This window comes from Macaca mulatta, chromosome 12 (genome assembly GCF_049350105.2).
Source record: "Macaca mulatta isolate MMU2019108-1 chromosome 12, T2T-MMU8v2.0, whole genome shotgun sequence".
In the NCBI taxonomy this organism is placed as follows: Eukaryota; Metazoa; Chordata; class Mammalia; order Primates; family Cercopithecidae; genus Macaca; species Macaca mulatta.
Window position 1 is genome coordinate 119,316,249 of NC_133417.1, and position 17,319 is coordinate 119,333,567.

At 37.6% G+C, this 17,319-nt stretch overlaps 1 protein-coding gene across 5 annotated transcripts in view; it reads left to right on the forward strand.

Moving 5' to 3' along the window:
- Positions 1-17,319, forward strand: part of SPAG16 (sperm associated antigen 16) — a 1,158,987-nt gene that overhangs the window by 846,215 nt on the left and 295,453 nt on the right. For 4 of the 5 annotated variants that reach the window (XM_001082826.5, XM_077956652.1, XM_028831079.2 and 1 more), the window contains one exon: positions 5,171-5,236. The exons of the other annotated variant lie outside the window; for it this stretch is intronic. In XM_001082826.5, coding sequence (XP_001082826.3) covers positions 5,171-5,236 — 66 coding nt within the window. The remainder of the gene's footprint in view (positions 1-5,170; positions 5,237-17,319) is intronic. 5 annotated transcript variants of the gene reach the window in all.

Genomic DNA, 17,319 nt, shown 5'->3' on the forward strand with positions numbered 1-17,319 from the left:
ACAATGAGATAACTTGGACTCGGGAAGGGGAACATCACCCACCGGGGCCTATCATGGGGAGGCGGGGGGGAGGGATTGCATTGGGAGTTATACCTGATGTAAATGACGAGTTGATGGGTGCTGACGAGTTGATGGGTGCAGCACAGCAACATGGCACAAGTATACATATGTAACAAACCTGCACGTTATGCACATGTACCCTAGAACTTAAAGTATAATAATAATAATAAATAAATAAATAATAAGAAAGCCCTGACCATGAAGAAATATGAAACTATTTGAGGAACACAGTGAAAGAGAAGGAAGAGTGGTGAAGGATGAGGTCAGATACAGAGACAAGAGCCAAACAATATAGGGCATTAGGACATAGGCAAAGAGTTTGTAATTTTTTTAGTGCAATGATAATTTCTTGGTTAGCTGTATGCAGGAGCATGACATGGTCTGATTCAGCTTTTGTTGGTTGCTCTAGTGGCAGTGAAAGGGATGACTGAGAGTGGGGTGGTATGGAAGAGGGAGGCTCCTGCCACAGTCAGGGTCTGTAGGATGATAGCCCGCCCCCAGAGTGGTGATAGTGGCAAGGGACGAAGCTGAGCAGAGTAGGGCTATATTTTGTAGAAAGACTTGTTGTAGTAGATAAGGGTTGGGGCTCGAGTGGGGAAAGAAAGAGAGGTATTCTGATTCCCAGGTTTTTGGTTGCCTTTGTTTGTTTTTTTTTTTTATTTATTATTATTTTTTTTTTACAGAAAAAAATGTTTTATAATGTTTAATGACTATGATATTTAAAATTACAAAGTAGGAATACTGGACATTTTTCTTTTTTTTTTTTAATTTATTTATTATTATTATACTTTAAGTTGTAGGGTACATGTGCATAACGTGCAGGTTTGTTACATATGTATACTTGTGCCATGTTGGTGTGCTGCACCCATCAACTTGTCATTTACATCAGGTATAACTCCCAATGCAATCCCTCCCCCCTCCCCCCTCCCCATGACAGGCCCCTGTGTGTGATGTTCCCCTTCCTGAGTCCAAGTGATCTCATTGTTCAGTTCCCACCTATGAGTGAGAACATGCGGTGTTTGGTTTTCTGTTCTTGTGATAGATTGCTAAGAATGATGGTTTCCAGCTGCATCCATGTCCCTACAAAGGACACAAACTCATCCTTTTTGATGGCTGCATAGTATTCCATGGTGTATATGTGCCACATTTTCTTAATCCAATCTGTCACTGATGGACATATGGGTTGATTCCAAGTCTTTGCTATTGTGAATAGTGCTGCAATAAACATACGAGTGCATGTGTCTTTATAGCAGCATAATTTATAATCCTTTGGGTATATACCCAGTAATGGGATGGCTGGGTCATATGGTACATCTAGTTCTAGATCCTTGAGGAATCGCCATACTGTTTTCCATAATGGTTGAACTAGTTTACAATCCCACCAACAGTGTAAAAGTGTTCCTATTTCTCCACAGCCTCTCCAGCACCTGTTGTTTCCTGACTTTTTAATGATCGCCATTCTAACTGGTGTGAGATGGTATCTCATTGTGGTTTTCATTTGCATTTCTCTGATGGCCAGTGATGATGAGCATTTTTTCATGTGTCTGTTGGCTGTATGAATGTCTTCTTTTGAGAAATGTCTGTTCATATCCTTTGCCCACTTTTTGATGGGGTTGTTTGTTTTTTTCTTGTAAATTTGTTTGATTAAGCAGCTGGTGATGCCATTTATATGTATAAAGATTTCATGAGGATCAAAATAGACAGTTGGGAAGTCGTAAATCAACAAGTCTTCTTTTGCTTATTATGTCTGACATGCTGCATCAGACAGGTCACCAGCAAGAAAGAGGGGACTCACAGAGTAAGCTCAAGTTTAATGTTTACAGAGGTATGGGTGCCATTAAGGGAGCTATCACAGCAGCCAGGGACTCCCAACAATTGGAAATCATCACTGCCCAGTACCACTAGGTCTGAAAGGGGAGGGGAAGGAAAGCATTATTGGATGCAGTGTGCAAGTGGCCATGAGAAAGGATACAGGAGCTGTGGAATTTGGTAGAGAATAGGGCCACTGACATATCACAGCTGAACAGGAGGTAGCAGAAGTGGCAGTTTATCCATTCTCTCTCTCTTTCTGCTTGTCCATATCCTACAGGTGCTTCTGTCTGGTGGAACCCAACCAGACCCAGAGGTCCTAAGAACCTAGGCAATGTAGTTAGTAGAGAGCCTGGCATAGGGCAGGGCAGAGACATGTGGAGAATGAATCTGAGGGCAACAGAAAAAACAGCACCCATGTCCCCAAGAGCACTTTAAGAAGGCAAATAGACATTCAAAGTTGGAGTGCAGTGGAGAAGTAAGGGCAGAGATGTCAACTGGAAAATATTCAGCATTTCAGTAGTATATGACAAATATTAAGAGCCAATATTTTTCAAGCCCTTACTCTGTGCTAGGCAACATACCAACATTTCTTGTGCATTATTATCTCAGTTAATTCTCCTAATGAAGCTATAGGTTAAATGCCATTATCTTATTGTACATATCAGGCAACTGAAGCCCAGTACAGTGAAGCAATTTGTTTAAGGTCACACAGCTATTAGGTGGCAGATCCAATAATTAAGTCAGCCATTTCTACCCCCAGGGCCAGTGATAGAGATCATTACTACACACAGCTTCTCTGTCTGAGAGCATCAAATGTTGGAACAATGCATATTGGGTCACATGATTTTTTTTTTTTGTAAATTCCTTTCTTTTTTATTTTTTCTCCTTTTGAAAGAAAACATTTCTGACAAGAATTCATCAAAGAAGAGATTCCAAATTTTAATGTCCCAGTTTGAGTATTGCTTTTGATTAAGGCTGTTTGCAGACTAGAATATTAGTACCCCTCCTATTCCCTGTACCACAAAAAGAGATTCGTTTTTATCTTGGGAACAAAGCTGTGTAGAAAAGCTTTTTTAAGCTTTTTTAAGATTTTTTAATTCATGAAACATTTATCTTCGAGTCAGGTTTTGTTACAGTAGCACAAATGTGGTCCGTCAGCATTTTCTTTATAACCCCATATTTCCAGGGCTTTTCAAGAGTGCCATCGAGATTCTACTTTGAATTAAAACTTGGCATTCAGAATTTGAAAAAAAAAAAACCTACTACATTTTTCCTTACCAATTAATCAAATAGTTTAGAGATTCTCAAGTTAGAAAAGGACCAAATGCAAAACTTTTATTAATACAAAAAATATTTTAAGACAATTTTGCTAATTTATATCTTTGTAAAAATATTAGCACTCAGTATACAAGTATTAATATTACATCACTGTATATTAGCTCTCAAAATTAACCAAAATGTTACTAAGATAATATAAAAAACGATGACATCTTGTGCTTTGCCTTTTTGGCTTTGTGAGTAATTTATTTCTATTTTGGGAATTGGGATGATTTGAAGTTCTTAGCATAACTGGTTTAAAGTTATAATAGCATCAAGATACTAAACCATAATAACAAGGGTGGTTGGAATACTGAGAGAGTATCAAAGTGTTCCAATTTATTTTTGTGAAATTTAAATTTATGTGGGGAAATTTTACACTCTGTGAACAAAGATTCGTAGCATGAATTGATTCTTTAAATTGATATTTGGAAGTTAACTTGCTAAGTATAATGGTGATAATGAGGACAAAGTAGAGCTTAGTGATAAAGTCTTTCCAACTTTGCTTGGTTCAGAAATACTCCATGAATGGCCAATAACAGTGAGGGGCATCATGATGATCTTTTATAGCTCATTTTGCAGTCTTTTCTGTAATCTCTCCCAGCCTTCAAAGATTTAAGGTTAAGTAAATACAAGGTAGTGAATGAGAGCAAAGACTTTTCAGTGAATCTACTCTTCTGACTGACTTCTCTCCAGCCACACTGGCTTTCTTGTTGTTCCAGAAATGTGTGAGGCAAACATCTACTTGGGGATGTTTGCTCTAGTTTTTCTTTCTACCTGGAACACTTTTCCTCCAGATGTCTGCTTGGCTAACTCCCTTACTATACTTTCATTCTTTATTCAAACCTCATCTTCTGAGTGAGGTCAAACTGGGTAACTCTACTTGATAATGTGATTTCCCTTAGTTCCCAAATCCCAAAGTTCCTAGTGTTACTAACCTTGACTGACATTTTCTTTTCAGACTTACTATCTTCTAGTACATTTTATGCCTTTATAACAAAATGCCCATCTCCCCCACTAGAATATAAGGTCCGTGAGAATAAGGTTCTTTGTCTATTTGTTGACATATCCTAAGCACCTAGAATTGTGCTGACAAATATTAATTGCTCAAAAATATTTGTTGAATGAACAAGTCGTTGAATGAAATCTGAATTTCCAAACATGTAGCAAGACTCTCCAAGCAATAATCCACCTATGACTTTCCCTTGTTCTCCTACAGAATTTGGGTTATTTCCCTACAAGAGTAAAGAACGCCCTTTGAACATTGGTGTTCAAAATGAAAGGCCCCACATTTAGATACTTAGATCCCTATTATAATGTGTTATAGGTCCATCTTTCATGGAAACATTTAAACTGAAGCTTGGATGTTTTTGTAATTAATTTTAATTTTAGCTATTATTTGGATAAGTTAAATTGAATGAATAGATGTATGTTTGTTTTTCACAAAACAAATGCTTATTCTATATTTAAAAATGCCACTGTACATATTTTATAAATTTTTGTACATGTAATGATGTTAATGCTGAACTGTGAAAATTCAAGAGCTAAAATGTGATTCTATAATTTAAAAAGAAAAAGAGAGCCCCCACCGTCTACCCCCAGCAGCAGTAGATATGCTGTGCTGAAAACAACAGCTTTCTAATAAGGGATTTATTAATAGTCCTTGGCCTCAGGGCTTGAAAGCTATGCTAATTGAGAAATAAAGCCACTTAGTGAGAGTTTACTACCAGCTCAATGGAGTAAAAGCAACAACAGTAGAATTTCAGTGTAGATACCAGTACTATAGTGTGCTCCCCACTCTAGTTCTGTATGATTCTGAATAGTAGTTGATAGCAAAAGCTAATATTTTCTATGGTGAGAATGTATTAATTCTGGGGAGAGGGGCTAAAATTACTTTAAAACTTAAATAAAAGCATTTTTGAATTCCTTTTTACATTCCAAATGAAATTTATTTGACTTTATTTCTGCTTTGTCTTCCTAGGGTATATGTGAACAGTCACTTTATGGTCACATGCATTCTATCAATGATGCCATTTTTGATCCCAGGGTAAGTTCAGTTCTCCCAGTAAATTGTTTTTAATGCTTCATATATACAAATTCATTTTTATTAAACAAATTTCCAAGCTAAAATGGTAAGTTAATGGGGTGAGAAGAACAACTTTAGAAATTAGTTGTAAACAATAGGAAAAGTCCATAGATATACAGGGTTGCAGAATTTTAAAATTCACACACACACACCCCCCACCCCAAGTCACGGCAGGAGTGACAAGGAATTCTACTGTAGTCAACTTTACTCAAACACATTTTTAAGATCCTTTTGTCCAATTTGGGCTTCAAAAAAATAGGTGGGCTATAGACTGCATAAAATTTTAATGCAAAATCATTAAAATAACTATAATCGCTCTGTAATTTTTCTGTAAGAAAACCTGGAGAAGAAAAAGCAGTTAAACAAATTTTCTCCAATTTAGAACAGAACAATCTTGATTTGACAGCTTTTTAATTACTCATGAAAAAGTTTCAAATATGTCCTTCTTCATATAAACTGATGACAAAACAAAAATGTTTATCTGCCACTGGAGGTATTCATTCACATGTAAGGATGATTTCACCAACAATGAAGAGTGTTGGAGAGTCCTTTGTGTTTTCTATGGTTTGAATGTATTCCTCCAAGTTTGTGTGTTGCAAACTCAATCCCCAATGCAACAGTGTTTGGAGGTGGAGCCTTATAGGAGATGTTTAGGTCTTGAGGGTAGTGCCCTCCCCGCTGAATGGGTTGTCTTTTAAAGAAGTTGAAGCTGCAAGTTCTATCCTTTTGCTCTCTTGCTCTTTTGTCCTCTCACCCTCTGATATGGGATGACACAGCACAAAGGTCCTCATAAAGTGGTGGTGCCATGCTCTGGGACTTCCCAGCCTCCAGAACTGTGAGAAATAAATTTATTTTCTTTAAAGTTATCCAGTTTGTGGTTTTCTGTCATAGCAACAGAAAACGGATTAAGACAGTTGCCAAGTTAATTGAGGATGTGTTTAAAAGGGTTCAGATAGTAATTAAGGAAGGATGATTTAAGTCTATTCTCAGATGAAAGAGATTTGACTAAATAGATGACCTCTTAAGTTCATTTAAACTCTATGATTTAAGTCTATCTAGCATTTTGGTTGTCTGGAAGTTCCCAGTAGAGTGAGAATCTTAATTCCAAATTCCACTTCTTTTCCAATTAGCTATAAAAGATATCTGATGGATTACTTACATCTAACTTCACAATGATAGCATAGTCAGAATTCTGTTACCATCATGCTAGTATCATTCTTTTAGAAAGAGGAAAAATGCTCACTAAAAATTATGTCTACTAAGGGAATGTTGATTGCTCCAATTGAAATTGTGATTGTGTCATTGTCAGGTTTGGGCATTTTAATGATGGGCTCAACCAAAATTACATTTTAATAGATTGGTTTTTGTAAGAAATATTCCATCTAATTTTCTGTAGTGAGCCAATTAGTTGGAAAGTATTATAGATTAGTTCTAGATACCAAGGAATATTTTATTTCTAGCAGGGTATGGAAACATTTCAGTACTATGGACCCATTATGAAACAGAATATAGTTTTATGTTAGAAGTCCATTAAGTGGCTTATAGCTTCATATGCCCTACAAAAATTAAATGGGAACTGAAATGAATAATACTTTATAAATCAGGCATTTTGTTTTGGCAAGCAATATTATAACTGCAAAAGACACAGCATTTTACATTCTAAATATTAAACTTAATAAATATGGAAATAAGCAAATTAGATGTATTGAATCACCAATAAAGAGAGACATACATTAATTACCCATATTTCAAAGGGCGAGATAACAGATATGAGATTTAGGTGTCCAATGTCAAAGTAGCTAATATTTTCTTTTATTATTATACTTCAAGGTCTAGGGTACATGTGCACAATGTGCAGGTTTGTCACATAGGTAAACATGTGCCATGTTGGTTTCCTGCATCCACCAGCTTGTCATTTACATTAGGTATTTCTCCTAATGCTATCCCTCCCCCATACCCCCACCCCCTGGCAGGCCCCAGTGTGTGATGTTCCCTGCCCTGTGTCCAAGTTGTTCATTTCCCACCTATGAGTGAGAACATGCAGTGTTTGATTTTCTGTCCTTGTGATAGTTTGCTCAGAATGATGGTTTCTAGCTTCATCCATGTCCCTGCAAAGGACATGAAATCATCCTATTTTATGGTTACATAGTATTCCATGGTGTATATGTGCCACATTTTCTTAATCCGGTCTATTATTGATGGACATTTGGGTTGGTTCCAAGTTTTTGCTATTGTGAATAGTGCTGCAATTAACATATGTGTACATACGTCTTTATAGTAGCATGATTTATAATACTTTAGGTATATACCCAGTAATGGAATTGCTGGGTCAAATGTTATTTCTAGTTCTAGATCCTTGAGGAATCGCCACACTGTTATCCCAAATGGTTGAACTAATTTACACTCTGACCAACGGTGTAAGGGTGTTCCTATTTCTCCACATCCTCTCCAGCATCTGTTGTTTCCTTTTTAATGATTGTCATTCTAACTGGCATGGGATGGTATCTCATTGTGGTTTTGATTTGCATTTCTCTGATGACTAGTGATGATAAGCATTTTTTCATGTGTCTGTTGGCTGTATGAGTGTCTTCTTTTGAGAAGTGTCTGTTCATATCCTTTGCTCACTTTTCGATGGGGTTGTTTGATTTTTTTCTTGTAATTTGTTTCTTTGTAGATTCTGGATATTAGCCCTTTGTCAGATGAGTAGATTGTAAAAATTTTCTCCCATTCTGTAGGTTGCCTGTTCACTCTGATGGTAGTTTCTTTTGCTGTGCAGAAGCTCTTTAGTTTAATTAGATCCTGTTTGTCTATTTTGGCTTTTGTTGCCATTGCTTTTAGTGTTTTAGTCATGAAGTCCTTGCCCATGCCTATGTCCTGAATGGTACTCCCTAGGTTTTCCTCTAGGGTTTTTATGGTTTTAGGTCTAACATTTAAGTCTTTATTCCATCTTGAATTAATTTTTGTATAAGGTGTGAGGAAGGGACCCAGTTCAGGTTTCATCATACAGCTAGCCAGTTTTCCAAGCACCATTTATTAAATAGGGACTCCTTTCCCCATTTCTTATTTTTGTCAGAGTTGTCAAAGATCAGAGGTTGTAGATGTGTGTTGTTATTTCTGAGGCCTCTGTTCTGTTTCACTGGTCTATATCTCTGTTTTGGTACCAGTACCATGCTGTTTTGGTTACTGTAGCCTTGTAGTATAGTTTGAAGTCAGGTAGTGTGATCCCTCCAGCTTTGTTCTTTTTGTTTAGGATTGTCTTGGCAATGCAGGCTCTTTTATGGTTCCTGAACTTTAAAGTAGTTTTTTCCAATTCTGTAAAGAAAGTCATTGGTACCTTGATGGGGATGGCATTGAATCCATAAATTACCTTGGGCAGTATGGTCATTTTCACAATATTGATTCTTCCTATCCATGAGCATGGAATGTTCTTCCATTTGTTTGTGTCCTCTTTTATTTCATTGAGCAGTGGTTTGTAGTTCTCCTTGAAGAGGTCCTTCACATCCCTTGTAAGTTGGATTCCTAGGTATTTTATTATCTTTATGACTATTGTGAATGGAAGTTTACTCATGATTTGGCTCTGTTTGTCTGTTATTGGTGTATAGGAATGCTTGTGATTTTTGCACAATGATTTTGTATCCTGAGACTTTGCTGAAGTTGCTTATCAGCTTAAGGAGATTTTGGGCTGAGACGATGGGGTTTTCTAAATATACAATCATGTCATCTGCAAACAGGGACAATTCAAGAGCAGGTTGTTCAATCTCCATGTAGTTGTGCGATTTTTAGTGAGTTTCTTAATCCTGAATTCTAATTTGATTGCACTGTGGTCTGAAAGACAGTTTGTTGTGATTTCTGTTCTTTTACATTTGTTGAGGAGTGCTTCCAATTATGTGGTCAATTTTAGAATAAGTGCGATGTGGTGCTGAGAGGTATGTATATTCTGTTGATTTGGGGTAGAGAGTTCTATAGATGTCTATTAGGTCTGCTTGGTGCAGAGGTGAGTTCATGTCCTGGATATCCTTGTTAACCTTCTGTCTGGTTGATCTGTCTAGTATCGACAGTGGGGTGTTAAAGTCTCCCATTATTATTATGTGGGAGTCTAAGTGTCTTTGTAGGTCTCTAAGGACTTGCTTTATGAATCTGCGTGCTCCTGTATTGGGTGCTTGTATATTTAGGATAGTTAGCTCTTCTTGTTGAGTTGATCCCTTTACCATTATGTAATGGCTTCTTTACCATTATGTGATGGTATCTTTTGATCTTTGTTGGTTTAAAGTCTTTTATCAGAGACTAGTATTGCAACCCCTGCTTTTTTTTTTTTTTTTTTTTTTCTTTCCATTTGCTCGGTAGATCTTCCTCCATCCCTTTGTTTTGAGCCCATGTGTGTCTCCGCTCATGAGATGGGTCTCCCGAAGGCCTCACACTGATGGGTCTTGATTCTTTATCTAATTTGCCAGTCTGTCTCTTTTAATTGGGGCATTGGCCTATTTACATTTAAGGTTAATATTGCTATGTGTGAATTTGATACTGTCATTATGATGTTAGCTGGTTATTTTGCCCATTAATTGATGCAATTTCCACGTATCATTGATGATCTTTATAATTTGGCATGTTTTTGCAGTGGCTGGTACTGGTTGTTCCTTTCCATGTTTAGTGCTTCCTTCAGGAGCTCTTGTAAGGCAGGCCTGGCGGTGACAAAATCTCTCAGCATTTGCTTGTCTGTAAGGGATTTTATTTCTTCTTCTTTTATGAAACTTAGTTTGGCTGGATATGAAATTCTGGGTTGAAAATTCTTTAAGAATGTTCAATATTGGCCCCCACTCTCTTCTGGCTTGTAAGGTTTCTGATGAGAGATCCACTGTTAGCCTAATGGGCTTCCCTTTGTGGGTTACCTGACCTTTCTCTCTGGATGCCCTTAACATTTTTTCCTTCATTTCAACCTTGATGAATCTGACAATTATGTGTCTTGGGGTTGCTCTTCTCGAGGAGTATATTTGTGGTGTTCTCTGTATTTCCTGAATTTGAATGTTGGCCTGCCTTGCTAGGTTGGGGAAGTTCTCCTGGATATTATCCTGAAGAATGTTTTCCAGCTTGGTTCCATTCTCTCCGTCACTTTCAGGTACACCAATCAAACGTAGATTTGGTCTTTTCACATAGTCCCATATTTTTTGGAGGCTTTGTTTGTTTCTTTTTACTCTTTTTTCTCTAAACTTCTCTTCTCATTTTATTTCATTAATTGATCTTCAATCACTGATACCCTTTCTTCCACTTGATCAAGTCGGCTACTGAAGCTTGTGCATGCATCATGAAGTTCTCCTGCCGTGGTTTTCAGCTCCATCACATCATTTAAGGTATTCTCTACACTGTTTATTCTAGTTAGCCATTCGTCTAACCTTTTGTCAAGGTTTTTAGCTCCCTTGTGATGGGTTCAAACATCCTCCTTTTGCTCAGAGAAGTTTGTTATTACTGACCTTCTGAAGCCTACTTCTGTCAAGTCGTCAAAGTGATTCTCCGTCAAACTTTTTTCTGTTGCTAGTGAGGAGCTGCGATCCTCTGGTGGAGAAGAGGTACTCTGATTTATAGAATTTTCAGCTTTTCTGCTCTGGTTTCTCCCCATCTTTGTGGTTTTACCTACCTTTGGTCTTTGATGACCTACAGATGGGCTTTTGGTGTAGATGTCCTTTTTGTTTGTGTTGATGCTATTCCTTTCTGTTTGCTAGTTTTCCTTCTAACAGTCGGGTCCCTCAGCTTTAGGTCTGTTGGAGTTTTAAGACCCTGTTTGCCTGGGTATCACCAGCAGAGGCTGCAGAACAGCAAATATTGCAGAACAGCAAATATTGCTTCCTGATCCTTCCTCTGGAAACTTTATCCCAGAGGGGCAGGCACCTACCTGTATGAGGTGTCTGTCAGCCCCTACTGGGAGGTGTCTCCCAGTTAGGCTACACAGGGGTCAGGGACCCACTTGAGGAGGCAGTCTGTTCATTCTCAGAGCTCAAACGCTGTGCTGGGAGAACTCACTGCTCTCTTCAGAGCTGTCAGACCAGGGACATTTAAGTCTGCAGAAGTTGTCTGCTGCCTTTTCTTCAGCTATGCCCTGCCCAAGAGATGGAGTCTATAGAGGGAGTAGGCCTTGCTTCCTGGCCACTTTGTTTACCAACTCAAGCCTCAGCAGTGGTGGATGCCCCTCCCCCTGCCAGGCTGCAGCCTTGCAGTTGGATCTCATACTGCTGTGCTAGCAGTGAGCAAGGCTCCATGGGTGTGGGACCCCCTGAGCCATGCACGGGAGAGAATCTCCTTTTCTGCTGGTTGCTAAGACCTTGGGAAAAGCACAGTATTTGGGTGGCAGTGTCCTGTTTTTCCAGATACAGTCTGTCACAGCTTCCCTTGGCTAGGAAAGGGAAATCCCCTGACCAGTTGCACTTCCTGGGTGAGGTGATGCCCCGCCCTGCTTTGGCTGGCCCTCCATGGGCTGCACCCACTGTCCAACCAGTCCCAGTGAGATGAACCAGGTACCTCAGTTGGAAATGCAGAAATCACCCTTCTTCTGCATTGATCATGCTGGGAGCTGCAGACCGGTGCTGTTCCTATTCGGCTGTCTTGGAACAGAACTCGCTAATATATTTTTATTTGCACACTTTGTTCATATCGAAAGGACTATTACAATACAGCTCCAAATCAGTATCCCACAGCCTCATTAAAATTTTCCACTAATCTTTTCTTTGCTGCAAATATTTATTAACTACTAATATTTTTAAAAAATAATATCTTGTTATGATGACTGACTTTTTTAATGAAATTTTTGATCACTTATATTGTTTTAACTATTGTGTTTTATGTCACATATCTGCTAACCAATGTCAGGAGGTTGAGAAGCAGCTGTGACTGCAGAGTGCAAAGACTCCCACATGTCTCTTGAGGACATAGCATTGAGACACAGTTCATATTCAAACAGACTATCAAAGTTATATTGAAAAAATGCCTATGTGGTACATATACAGAAGGCAAAAATTTTAGTTATTTAGTATTAGCATTGCTTATTATTTGGTCCCTTTGGGGATAGACATTCATGTTGCAGTACTATTTAAAGTTGCATTTAGCTATTTACATAAACATAGTTTGGGGAAAATTCTGCAATTTCAGATTTGCAAGCAGTAATCACACATATAAAACTCAGTGTTATCAAGCTAGCAATCTAGATTCACAGAAACAAGAGTAATGTCAGTGAGATGTTGGGCACAGTGGCTCATGCCTATAATCCCAATACTTTGGGAGGCTGAGGCAGGCAGATCACAAGGTTGAGACCATGCTAGCCGATATGGTGAAACCCCATCACTACTAAAATACAAAAGAATTAGCCAGGTGTGGTGGTACGTGCCTGTGGTTCCAGCTACTCGGGAGGCTGAGGCAGGGGAATTGCTCAAACCTGGAGGCAGAGATTGCAGTGAGCTGAGATTGTGCCACTGCACTCCAGCCTGGGGACAGAATGAGACTCCATCTCAAAAACAAACAAACAAACAAAAAAGTAACCCTCCTATCTCTGTCCACAACAAGAATCCTGCACCGATCCACAGACAAAAGTCTATCTGCAGGAGTCTCAGGATTCAGGTAGGAGGCTAGAGAGCCCCAGTGGAGCCCAAGACTCAGGAGGATTATTTTGAGAGTATAGTCCAGCACCCATGTAGCTGATCCGCTGATTATGCTCCCAGGTTCAAGCCTAGGAATAACCTCATTTCCCAAAGGGCTTGGCTAGATCCTTGTTTGACCTTAAACCTGTGCCAAAACCTTTCACAGGCATCCAAGAGGAACCACACAGACTACTGCCTCAGTGAAGAGACTTGTCTGCTCAATGACAGTGGTCTTCACAATGAACCTGAAAGTTGCTCTTTGGCTTGGCACCAGCCTCCCTCAACTGAAGTTCCATATGAGAACTACTTGTACAAGGATGCAGAAGGAGACTTGCCCATATTCTCTCAGCCTGGGACTTTAAGCCTCCATGATGAGTTTGCTAACCTCCATTTCACAACAGATGTTGAGGTACACCAGTCTCAGTTCCAGCTCCCCTTACTTCTTTTGGGGAACTGTACTCTATGCAAAGACCTGCTGGGAATTGCACACTCACGTGGGCCAGTGAGACAGGTTCATCAGCTGCTGTCACACAGCAGGTCCTGAGAGGGCCCAGTCCACTTGTGCAGAGACTTTCTGGGAAGCACACCTGTGTGGGCCATTAGAAAATATTTTAGTCTCAGGTTCCTGTTCAGCTTTCATCAACAGCCTAGGGATCCTCCTTAAGTCTTCTCCATGTCCTTCTAGTACAGAGAGCCATGCCAGCCTTGGAGCCATTGTGAGATTCACAGCAAACCTGGACTGAGAGGGTCCTCTAGTGCTAAGACAAATTCAGTGATCACAGGCTCAGGGAACACAATTAGTCTTTTTAGATCTCTGGAAGACCCTCTGAAAAATGACAGGCACAATAAAGCCAGACTGTGAAGACTGGAACAAATATCCAGTCTTTCAAAGTGCAGACATTTTCACATGTCCATTATCATCAGTAATATTCAGGGAAATGTTACCTTATCAAACAGAGAAAATAAGACACCAGACACTGACCTTAAAGTGTTAAGGATGTGTAATCTCTCACATAAAGAATTCAAAAATAGCTGCTTTAAGGATGCTCCTCAAACTTCAAAAAATATAGAGAAACAATTGAGAAATTTATCAGAGAAATTTTATGGAGAGATTGAAATTTTAAAAAAATCAAACAGAAATCCTGAAGCTGAAAAATATAATGAAGGAAATAAAAGACACAGTGGAGAGCATCAGCAGCAGAATTGATCAAACAGAAGAAAGAATTAGTAAGCTTGGAGACAGTCTATTTGGAAATACAGTCAGAAGAGAAAGAGATAAAAGAATTAAAATGAAGAAATTACAGGATCCTACAACAGTTGCACATCAAAGAAAAGCTCAGAAGTAGGCTTCACTGCTGAATTCTACCAAACATGTAAAAAAGAGCTAATACCAATGTTTCTCAAACTATTCCTAAAACTTGAAGAGGATAGAGTTCTTGCTAACTCATCCTATGAGAACAGCACTACCCTGATACCAAAAACAGACAAAGACACAACAACAAAAACAACCAACACTATAAACCACCATTCCTGATGAACATAGATGCAGAAACTCTCAAGAAAATACTAGCAAACCAAATCCAACAGCACATCAAAAAGGTCGTTCACCATCATCAAGTGAGATTTATCCCAGGGATGCAAGGATGATTTAACATAGGCAATTCAGTAAATGTTATATATCACGTTAACAGAATGAAAGACAAAACTTAAATGATTATCTCATTAGCCATGGGAAAAGCATTCAATAAAATTCACAATCACTTTATAGTAAAAACCCTGAACAATTAGTATAGAAGAAACATATCACAACACAATAAGAGCCATATATAAGAAACCTACAAACATCATACTAAATAGGGAAAAGCTGAAAGTTTTTCCTCTAAAATCTGGACTAAGACAAAGATGCCTATCTTTACTGTTTCTGTTCAACATAGTGCTAGAAGTCCTAGCCAGAGCAATTAGGCAGCAAAAGGAAATAAATCACATCCAAATTGGAAAGGAGGAAGACAATTTGTCTCTTTGTACAGATGATATGATCTTACATAGAGAAAACTACAGACCCCACTGAAAAACCGTTAGAACTAATAAATTCAGTAAAGATGGAGTACACAAAATCAACAAAAAAATTAGTAACATTTCTATGTGCAACAGCAAACTATCTGAAAAAGATATGACAAAAGCAAGCCCATTTACAATAACTACAAAAAAATCTAGAAATAAATTTAAACAAAAACATGATAGATTTCTGTAATGAAAACTACAAAATAATTATGAAGGAAAATTGAAGAGGACACTAATAAATGGAAAGATACTCTGTCATCGTGGGTTGGAAGAATTAATATTGTTAAACTATCTGTATTAGTGTCTTCTCACACTGCTATCAAGCACTGCTTGAGACAGAATAATTTATAAAGGAAAGAGGTTTAATTGACTCACAGTTCCACATCGTTGGGGAGGCCTCAGGAAACTTACAATCATGGCAGAAGGGGAATTAAACACGTCCTTCTTCACATGGTGGCAGCAGAGAAGTGCTGAGCAAAAGGGGGGAAAGCCCCTTGTAAAACCATCAGATCTCTTGAGAACTCACACACTATCATGAGAATAGCATGACGGTAACTGCCCCCATGATTAAATTACCTACCACCGATCCCTCCCAGATATCTGGCAATTATGGGAACTACAATTCAAGATGAAATTGAGTGGAAATACAGCCAAACCATATCAATATCCATAATACCCAACGTGATCTACAAATACAATGCAATCTCTATAAAAAATACTAATGACATTCTCTATAAAAATTGAAATAAAATTTCAAATCTTTGTGCAACCAAAAGGCTCCAAATAGCCAAAGCAATCCTGAGCTTAAAGAAAAAAACTGGAGGTAACACACTATCTGATGTTAAAATATACTACAATGCTGAGAAATTTGAATATTCTTACCATAAAGAAATGATAAGCGTTTGAGGTGATAGATGTGATAATTACCCTGATTTGATCATTACTCAATGCACACATGCATCAAAATATCACATTGTATCCTTAAATATGTAGTTATGTGTCAATGAAAAACAAAATACAACTTTAAAAAAGATTCACAGAAACAGATATGCAATAAACAATATTTATATATGGCCCTGAAAAACTATTAAATTGAGTTTTATTTGTTAAATTGAATTTTATTTCTCTTATGGTATTAGAGCTCTGATGTCTTCATTTCTCACTGGTTTCTCCATTAGAAGTAGATATTTATTTTAAACCTCCTTTTAAACGAATCTGTAATGAGACATTTTAAGGAACTATGAAAGCTACTTATTAAGTCCTTTTTATAAAGCAAAGCCAAAACCAGAAAAGGAAGATGACAGTAATTTCCAGAAAATTATTAATAGCCACAGAAAATCCAATGTAAAGGGAAAATTAGAAACAAAAATTGCATAAAAATTATGTAGCAGAAAAATGAGCAGGGAGTCTCATCTGACTTCAAATTTCCAGTAAGTTGACCTAAATATTACTAGGATGGACATTGCATAGGGCCTTCTAGAAGCTCTTGCTGGACTTTTCCATTTTTCCTTATTTTTATTTTGCATTCTAGTCTCATCTTGAAATTAGTCATGTAAATCTTTGATATTTATGAGATATACCAATATGTTTTATTATTTCTTTGCCTATAACGAATTTATTTCTTTTCTCTTCTCCCTGCAGGGTTTCATTTTCTCTTACTAAAGATAGTCTCTCGTAGTTCTTTCAGGGAAAGTGTGTGGGTAGTAAACTTTTTTTGGTCTTTGTATATCTGGAAATGTCATTATTTTATTTTCATTCTATTATTTCCTTTGTCATTATTGTTGCTGATGAGAATCAACTATACATTTAGTAGTTGATCCTTTGTAGATAAGGTTGGATCTTTCTCATACATTTTACTATCTTGGATATTTTGCTTTTAATTTTTCTATGCTATGTCTACATGTAGTTTTGCTTCTTTTTTGTTTTTCTCTGGGCCTGATGTGCCTTCTCAATATGAGCACCTTTGTCTTTCTACAATGCTGGGAATTTTTCAGTTGTTATGTTATTAAATATTATGTTTTGTCAATTTTCTCTAGTATCTCTTTTAGAAACTCCTTTTATATCTGTGTTGAAACTTCTCATTCACTTCATGTTTCTTTTTGTATTTCCTGTGCTTTACTTCTTTGTGTGGCATTTTGATTAATTTCTTCACAACTGTCTTATAAATCAATCTTTCTTTAGCTGAATCCTGTTTAATTTTATTCTTTCTACTGAGTTTTTCTATTTCAATTACCGCATTTCTTATAGAATTTATATTAGATTCTTTTCAACTTTGTGCATCCTTGTTTCATTATGTCTGCTTTGATTTTAGGCATATATTAATTTCTTTTTTTTTACTTTTTGATCTATACTTTCTATTAATTT